The sequence below is a fragment of the Pinus tabuliformis genome, chromosome 5_2, assembly GCF_031772625.1.
Source record: "Pinus tabuliformis cultivar Carrire ecotype Pingquan chromosome 5_2, CPIR1, whole genome shotgun sequence".
Taxonomy (NCBI): domain Eukaryota; kingdom Viridiplantae; phylum Streptophyta; class Pinopsida; order Pinales; family Pinaceae; genus Pinus; species Pinus tabuliformis.
The window spans coordinates 891,736,092-891,745,339 of NC_142306.1; the positions used below are offsets into that span (position 1 = coordinate 891,736,092).

A 9,248-nucleotide genomic window follows, 5' to 3' on the forward strand; every position below is an offset into this window, starting at 1 on the left:
AATCTAAGTATTTTTTGAGAAGACTCTGCCAAAAGGAGACAATGCATACAATTAGGGGGAGCCTGCAATTCTTGATCATTATTGTTGAACTATATTAACAGTCATTCTTTGATGAAGATCTTCTTATAGGGGAAAGATATGGAATTAAATCTGCCATAAAAGCAGAGAAGAAAAGGTTGCAGGATAGCTTGGAGATGCAAAGATTGGAAATCTTGCCGGAGGTAGAGAGAAAGAGGATATTATATGATTGGAGTGCCTGAGCAAAGCAGTGAAAGTGATGAAAGGAAAGCTGATACGAATAGGCAGAAAAGTTATGAATTCTTGAGGAAGTGTTTGGGTATGACTGATAACCCAGCAGTTGAAATTAAAGGGGAGTGTTGGAATATTAATTCCAACTGCGTGCAGTGTTGGCGGACGCGGACAGTTGGACAACGACGGTAGCACAGTTAGTTGCCGAATCAGCCATCGTGCAGCAGGAAAACAGCTCCGAAAAACCGCTAGTTCATATCGCACCACCTTTCGCACGAAGCAGTTTTTGTCAGAGGGCCTCCGAACACCCCAAACAAGTGACACGTGTCCTGTGTACGATCCTAAAACCACCAAACCCCCAGCAATTAAACATCATTTGAGTTGTGTGGGTTAAGCTTGCGAAATTCGTCCAATTAAGTCAACGGACCAGGATCTTTTACAATCTGCCTGAACTTTTGCTTGACCACCACATGAAGGAATTAATGTAATGGTGTTTCGTAAATTGTAGGTAGAAGTTGGTAAATCTTTTTAATTCTTGTTTGCACGGAAGCATGGCGAATTAAAGAATGGTATGGGCAAGTCAACGCCCTATTTTTAATGCTTTTGGTATATGTTTTTGTGTGTGCTCATTCGCATAGGAGTGGTGTGTGTAATGGAATGAAAGAGTGGGCTCGCGGCTGTAATGTGTTTTATGTTCATTGCACACGGGATGAATGAGAGGGTTCGCAGCAGCGAATAAAAACCAGGAGATGCACAGCAGAGCGACCTTGTGTAATGAAGTGCGAAAAAATTAAAATGAAACCAAAGCGAAAAAAATGAAACCAAAGCAGGGATGAGATGAAAATGAGGGTTCGCGACAGCGAATTGAAAACCAGAAGAGCACAGCAGTGTGGAAGAGAAGAAAGATTTGCGGCAACAAATGAATATTTGGAATCCCCTTTTACAGGTGCTTATAGTTTGTTGAAACGAATGGGAATGAAAAAGTATTTTTTTTTTATATGTAATGTGAAAACCCAGAATTTTGAATGTAATGAGAAATTTCACACATGAGTGAATGTAAAAGAAATTTTTATTTTACAGCAGTAAACCAATGTAAGAATTTCTCAGCTTACACAATAAATGCAAAAGTTTTTCACATAGCAGTGAATGTAAAAACTTGGCAGTGAATGAAAATTTTACACAGCAGTGTAAAATTATTTGTAAAAGAGGCAGAGTAATTTTGGTGAAAGTCTCTTGGTGAATAGATGCTTTTCAACATAGACTGGTGAATCCTCTGGTTAAGAGGAAGATGCTCTTTAGCATAATCTCTTGGAGAATCCATCTGTGTGAGGAAGATATTTTTAGATATTTTTGTAAAAACAGTGCTGGTGAATCCCTTTGTGTGAAGAAGACTTTTTTGTTGTTTGTGGAACTGCAATTGAAGCAGTGTTGGTGAATCCCTCTATGTGAGGAAGACCTTTGTGTAACACCAGTTGTGTAATCCCTCTGTGTGAGGAAGATATTTTTGTAAAAACAGTGCTGGTGAATCCCTCTGTGTGAGGAAGACTCTTTTGTTGTTTGTGGAACTACACTTGAACGAGTGTTGGTGAATCCCTCTATTTGAGGAAGACCTTTGTGTAACAGCATTTGTGTAATACCTCTGTAATAGGATGAATCCTGTATCAGGAATTTTGTTTTAATGAATACAAAGATTTTGTGGGTGTATGTAATCTTTGCTCAGAATTAATTTTGTTTTAATGAATACAAAGATTTTGTGGGTGTATGTAATCTTTGCTCAGAATTTTTTTTTAACTTCCGTGTGCAAAAGATCCTGTGGCCGAGAAACAAAACATTTTCTCTATTCTTTATGTTTGAAATTACCAGAAATTTCCAACAATAGACAGCCTAAAGGAGGTAGGTTTATTACCCCATTCCTACGCACATCCAAACTGTACAGCTCCTGCAACAATACTTTCGATAAAAATATATTGAATATTCGCTGACAATTTTCTACGTTACATAGAGTTAAGTGAAAATATTCAAACCTCAATATATCCAGATAAAGTGCACAATAGAAAAGCTATGTATCGGGAGACTGTAAAGTGCGATGGACGAATTGGTTCCAGAAAATAGTTTGCAATGAAGACGTTAGTGCCAATGCTCATAAACACGACTGCTGAATTCAACACCATGGCAGCTTTCTCCATACCTCCCACCAGAGTGGCCAGCCGAGTACGATATTCCTTAAAATATTCGATTTCCTTCCAAAATGGAATCACCGACTGCCCAATTCAAATAGCCCAGTAACAATTAGCCAGTTTCCACATCTACTTTTGCTTAAAAATAATAATAAAAAGGAATATTTGAATGAAATGTAATCTATTGGATTCAAGAGTCAGGCCAGAAATGGTTGGAATAAAGAGAAATCTGAACAAAAACATTGAAAACGTGGAATTTCTTATATTAGTGCAGATAATTCCATTCCATTTTATTTGATAATAAAGAGTATAAGTTGAATGACTGCATATAGAGAATAGGTAGTCGTTATATTACTAGACTGGCAGCCGTGAGATTGTCCAATCCCGAGCCCGATGAGGCGAAACTGACTCCTGTGATCAGATCTTGATCTTGAAGGTGAAGGTTGGGATCAAGATAAGCTGGCAGCAGATCTTTGATTCCAAGCCATGCAACTATATATTCATTTGAACACCAGACCAACATATAATTTAGATATCTGTATCAATGAAAATAATCGTCTCGTCTACCCAATTAATTAGTAACATTTTGCTTACCCAAATAGTCTAGAAGATTTTTTCCACCGGAGAATCTCCCAGTGGGATAACGTTCCACGAAATTTGTGCCATATGGGGGGAAATCGCTATTGACTAGCGTGGGAATGTGGTTGTTTTCAGGATCTACATAGGAGTCTCCAAAACACAAAACTGTGCTCACCTTCTGTGCCTCGGAGCTAGTAATTTTATCCCCGATTGCCCAAACACAGACCAACAAACTAGCCTGAAACGCAAATGCACTCCATAGCGAGAATCTAAACGCCGACATGGTTACGCACTTCAAACAAATAATTTAACTCAATCACGCAGCTCTCTCGGGCACGCAGGGCCTCTTCAAGTTATAGTATGCATGTCTGGGTGCCGCGTGAAATAATCCAACTTGATGCACCATGCAATCCCACAGTAATCAATATCAATCTACGAGCAGGTTAATTAATAAATACTCTGTACTTCTACATAAATAAGTTCACTGAATTTAATTTTAGGTGTTATAATTATGTTTACTGTCATATCCAGAATTTTAACATATGCAAAGTTTCTACTGGTCTCATCACCCATCAGCAGGGACTCAGCTTAGAAGGTCAGAAAAGAGTGCTGGAGAGGATATAAAGGGTGGAGAAAATAAAGTAACCATTAAAATGACGGTTAAACAGCTTTCACAAAATGCTGTTTAACTTTACTTTATTGTCTCGTCTCTACTTTTTCCTGATAGGCTAAGCTTGAGTCCTTGCTGATGGGTGGTGAGACTAATGGAAACTTTGCATAGGTTAAAAATTCCAAATATAACCCTAAACATGATTAAGGGTGAAAATTCCAAATATAACCCTAAACATGATTAAGGGTTATAAAAATATATATTAAAAACAGTAAAATTAAATTCAGTGAACTTATTTAGATGGATGTACAAAGAGAAATTCCAAAAATGATAGTAACCATAAATTCACCGTTCAAAAACTTTAAATCCAATGGTAAGCGTGTGTAATCACAGATATACCCTTACAAAGAAAATTAAAACCTGTGGGACATTCCGCAATCACCATTAACTGTAATGCGTGTTCTACAACTAGCAACTAGAAGTTCAAAGACTGCTTCCGTTCGCAGGGTCTCCACTGGCCAGAAGACTTGTCATCACAGACTGAACCTTGCAACAGTAAAATAAAACTCTGTCAGACATTTCGATGAAGTCATACGATGAGCATTGAAAGGGTCAACATTGCTTCTAGAAATTCAGGACTGCTTACATTACCACGTTGTACACCGTAATTTATTGGTGAGTCGTCTCCTAGCAAACTGTGAGCATTGAAAAGGTCAACATTGCTTCTAGAAATTCAGGACTGCTTACATTACCACGTTGTACACCGTAATTTATTGGTGAGTCGTCTCCTAGCAAACTGTCAGATATTTCGTTGCAGGTAGAATCTAGATTGTCAGTATTGCTTCTAGAAGTTCAGGATTGCTTACATGGGCACGTTTTATTGACAAATGGTGTCCAGCCAACAAAATTTCTTCATTTTGCAATCTCCATGACGGTCAGACAGTTAGCTTGCAGAACGTGAATATTGCTTCTATATTTTCATGATTTCTTACGTCATCACATTATTAATTAGCTTTCAGAAGGTGAATATTGCTTTTATATTTTCATGATTTCCTACTTCTATCATATTATTAATAGGAGTTGTCTATGAAGGCGGAAGTGGTTGGAATCGGATAAAATCTTGTGGATGGAGTGTTTGAATCATGTTTTTGAGAGTGGAAATGGATTCAGCACCATCAAAAATGTCTAAAACACCTAAAATTATAATTTTTGCCAAATTTCCATAACTTTCCGGGAAAAAAACATAATTTTTAGACTACAACGTTAATACAGTTTATTGATGAGTCAAAATATGAGCCAAATTTTCATAACTTTCCAGGCAAAAAAACATAATTTTTAGACTACTCATTATTAATACAACTTATTGATAAGTCGGATCATAATTTCTAATTCATCACTTTATTAAGTTCAATTAAATGATAAATAAAAATTTATAATAAAAATAGATATTATGGGGTGTGATTAGTTAGTGTAAGAAAATAATTAATGTACGGTGACTTTTTACTTCTATTCAAGAATAATCATGTGTCATAGAATTATACAATACTAATTACCAAATACTTATAAAGTCTTCGACAATTAATTTATTAAATTAAATATATAAAGTCTTGGACAATTAATTTATTAAATTCAATTAAATGATAAATAAAAACTTATAGTAGAAATACATATATTATGGGGTGTGATTAGCTAGTGTAGGAATTTCACAAATAATTAATGTACACTGACTTTTTACTTCTATTCAAGAATAATCATGTGACGCAGAATTATACAATACTAATTACCAAATACTTATAAAGTCTTGGACAATTAATCTATTTTGTGATATAAAAAAGAAATTAAAATCTTAACCAAATCACTATTTTATTAAACAATATTAAATATTCACTTTATTAAATAATATTAAATGTTATATACTAAATAATTAATTACTTTATTAAATAGTATTAAATATAATTTTAAACTTTTAATAAAATCACTATTTTGTTAAATAACATTAAATTGTTAATTAAGTTGTTTTTAGTAAAAAATTTGGAAGTTTTTCTAGTACGGGCATAATTTCTCTAAAATCTAGTAAGAATTTATTGAAATCACAAGTTTGATGGATATTTCTGCACAATCGAAGTGCCCTAAAAAATTTCAAGGCACTGAAACTATTTTTTTTTTCAGAGAGAAAAAGCATCATTGTATTATATTGAGAATATATAATAGTTCCAGATAGTTACAGAATTCCGCTCTTAGAAGCAAGAGGATCTTGATCATGACAACATAAACTGTAGGTAGAGTTCCTTTGTGTAGAAAGAAAAAACACCTGAGCTGTTCCAAAAAACCAAAACATGAAAACATATACCCGACATGTGTGCATCACATACATCGCATGCATGAACATTGGTAGAATAAGATCTAGATTCAGGAATGCTGAACATCCATATAACCTGTCATATACAAGTATTAAAACAAAAAGATGAAAAAGAGAAAAACCAAAGGAAAATCAAGAACCAGGGATAGAGAAGTCCTGGATAAAGCATGAGAATTCTCCATATATAACCTTCATAGACCAGGCACCGGAGTCAAGGAGCAGACCCTCCTTTGATAGGTTGTCCACTTGCTGATTCTGAGCACGGTAAATGTGTTGAATGGAGCAGCCTCTCAAGAGACCCCAAAAGAACATAATCTTGTCCATCCAACCTGCGAGGTGTGGGTTCTTAATGTGGCAGGTTCCATTGACATGATCGATCATTGATTTGGAATCGCCAAAGATTGAAATAGCCTGTATATCAAAAAAGATGCAAAAAGCAAGGAGACCCGCTAGAGCCCTTGCTTCAGCCGAACTGTTTGTGCCCTTTCCTCCATTCCATGATATAAAATATTGAAGCTCCTCGTCCATTAAAATGTGAACCCCGCATCCACAAGCGTTTTGTTGCTCAGCACCATCAAAAAACGCTCTCGGGAAACCTGTGAAATTTACTTCTTTCTCTTTTCTGTTGCCTCTTTTCATATTGGGCTGCATTTTTGGCACAGAGTCATAAATGGAGATGATATGTTGTAGGATAGATTTGAGGGGGATTTTTGAATCTTTGAAGATTTTTTTATTTCTCCACCTCCATGCGCACCACAGCACAATAATAATGATCGACCTCCATGATTCTCTTTGCCCACTCCACCATTCGAAGGCTTCTTGAGTTGAATCAAAAACAACATGAGGGAAGCCATATAGCAATGCCAATTCATGCCAGATTTGCAAAGAAGATTTGCATTGAAAGAAACTGTGATAATTGGATTCCTCATCTGCTTCGCACATTGAACATCTGCTCAGACCGTGCCAATTTCTTTTCCTCAGATTTTCCCACGTCAGATTTCTATTGTGGTACACCATCCATGAGAAAAATATTGATTTTGGAGAACAGCCTGTCTTCCAGAAGAGCGGAGGAAACTTTGTACTAGATTGTATGGTCTTTAGTCCTATCAAATCTGTATAAATATCTTTAACTCGAATCGGCAGACTAGCTTTTGGCACCAACCATGAAAGATGGTCATCAGGCTTAGAACGATGAAAGCCGCAGCCTTTCAGTGCTTCCTTGACAGGATTCCAGAGCAGAGCCAGAGGCTCAGGCAAGCCAAGATCAATGGCCTCTTTCTAGAGAGGGAGAGGGCCACGCCAAGCAGCTATGAGCTTATCCCACGTGAAAATACCGATCCTGTGGAGAAAAAATAGTAGACTTTCGGGGATGGAAATACTTTCCCGACTGCTCCATAAGGGATCTAAGCCAATTAGGATTCTGCTGCCAGACTGTAAGTTCCATTTCAAATTCTTTAAAAAATATTGTTCGACTTTGCGGAAACTAAGCCATATGGCTGACCCGTATGTGATTCCAATCCTGCCTGTTCTGTACCAGTATTCCAGGGCTTTTCCTTTCATATATTTCTTTTTGATGGTAATGCTCCACGGCCCTTCCCCGAAAATACCTCTCCACAATGATTTGCACAGGAGTGCTTTACCAAAGGACCTCAGATCCAATAATCCCCATCCTCCTGAGCTCTTGGGCATGGATATCTTTTCCATTTTTGACAGATGATATTTGCTCTGATTTGATTTACCACCCCATATGAAGTTTGCAGTTATCTTGTTCATTTTCTGTATGATACTTGCAGGGAGGAAGAAGATGTGTGCCCAATATACAGCCAGTTGCATTAAAACAACTTGTGTTAGAACTATTCTCCCTGCCAAAGATAGACTCCTGTATTCCCAAGCCGAAATATTTTTGTAGTACCTATCTATTAGCCACTGCCAGTCTGTTTTAGAGTAGCCCTTGGCTTTTAGCTGAAAGCCCAAGTATTTTAGTCCATCCTTGATTGATCTCACCTCTATTCCAAGCAACTCCGAGATCCATTTCACCATATCCATATTGGTGTCATTGTGGAATAGGACTGATTTTTCCCTGTTTATTTGTAACCCTGTGGCATTTTGGAACCTATTCAGAATGTCACTGAGACATATCCACGAGACCCTACAGAGCATTGCAAAGATGAGCACATCATCAACAAATAAGTTGTGCGATATGAAGTTGTTCCTGCAAATTTTTACAGGTCTGCACTTGTTTTCAGATACCACCTTGTTTATATGGAGGCTTAGAGTGTTCATAGCTAGGATGAATAGAAGAGGAGCAAGGGGGCATCCTTGGCGAAGCCCTCTTTCTGCTGGGAAAAAAGGAGACGACATCCCATTAATGATGACAACATAATTCACATTTTCTACGCATGCCATGATCCACCTGATGGAATTTGATTTCAGGCCAATCTTTGCTAATAAACATCTAATGAACCCCCAATCCAAACAGTCATAAGCTTTTTGTAAATCAATTTTCAGAATGGCAGCATCAGATTTTTTTGAGAGCATAGTAAACAGGCTTTCTTGTGTATTTGCGACTGCATCCAAAATATTCCTTCCCTTTAAAAAGGCATGCTGATCCTTTGTAATAAAACTTGCTAAAGTCGCTTTTATCCTTTCTGCAATAATTTTTGTTATGATTTTGAAAGTTATATTGCACAAGGATATTGGCCTGAAATCTTGAAATGAGTCTGCTTCCACTTTTTTTGGGATAAGAGCTATTTGAGTGGAGGTTGTGATCTGATGAATGCTACCCGAGATCCTTGAAGCTTCAACCATCCTCAGCAGATCTTGTTTGATGATATCAAAGAAATGAACAAAGAATTCTATTGTCCAGCCATCCGGGCCGGGACATTTATCCTTTTTAAAGGATTTCATCACTCTTAGAAGTTCATCCTCTGTTATGGGTTGAAACAGGCTCTCATTTTTTTCATCATCGAACATTTGTGGGACCAAGTCTATACCCCATAGAATGTCCTGGAACCCGCATCCATCTCCTCTTCTATATTGGCTTTTGAAGTGTCTAACTGCTTCCTTTGAAATATCTTGTTGAGAGAAAAGATAGTCCCCCTGACCATCCTTTATTTTCCATATAGTATTTCTCTCGCGCCTTGAGTTTGCATACTTATGAAAAAACTTGGTGTTTCTGTCACCTTCTTTGAGCCATAATGCCCTACTTTTGAGCCTCCAAGAGACTTCTTCCTGCTTCAGAAAATTTTGTTTTTTCCTTTCGAGCTCCTTTAAA

General features: G+C 37.1%; 2 protein-coding genes across 2 annotated transcripts; both read right to left on the minus strand.

Moving 5' to 3' along the window:
• Window positions 1-2,189: 2,189 nt before the first annotated feature.
• Window positions 2,190-3,379, minus strand: LOC149162167 (GDSL esterase/lipase At2g04570-like). The gene is made up of 3 exons (XM_089435633.1): window positions 3,021-3,379; window positions 2,782-2,918; window positions 2,190-2,510 (listed from the first exon to the last, which is right to left on the minus strand). The coding sequence occupies exons 1-3, from the start codon at window positions 3,286-3,288 to the stop codon at window positions 2,268-2,270; spliced, it is 648 nt and encodes a 215-aa protein (XP_089291759.1). The 5' UTR covers window positions 3,289-3,379; the 3' UTR covers window positions 2,190-2,267.
• Window positions 3,380-6,106: 2,727 nt separating this feature from the next.
• On the minus strand, window positions 6,107-6,625 carry LOC149162168 (uncharacterized). The gene has a single exon (XM_089435113.1). The coding sequence runs from the start codon at window positions 6,623-6,625 to the stop codon at window positions 6,107-6,109; it is 519 nt and encodes a 172-aa protein (XP_089291239.1).
• Between the last annotated feature and the right edge of the window lie 2,623 nt (window positions 6,626-9,248).

Coding starts and splice junctions, on each gene's coding strand:
- LOC149162167 (XM_089435633.1), bottom strand. CDS start 3,288: ATGTCGGCGTTTAGATTCTCGCTATGGAGTGCATTTGCGTTTCAGGCT. Junction 2,919..3,020: donor AAATCTTCTAGACTATTTGG/GTAAGCAAAATG, acceptor ATGAATATATAG/TTGCATGGCTTGGAATCAAA. Junction 2,511..2,781: donor ATCTCACGGCTGCCAGTCTA/GTAATATAACGA, acceptor TGAATTGGGCAG/TCGGTGATTCCATTTTGGAA.
- LOC149162168 (XM_089435113.1), bottom strand. CDS start 6,625: ATGCAGCCCAATATGAAAAGAGGCAACAGAAAAGAGAAAGAAGTAAAT.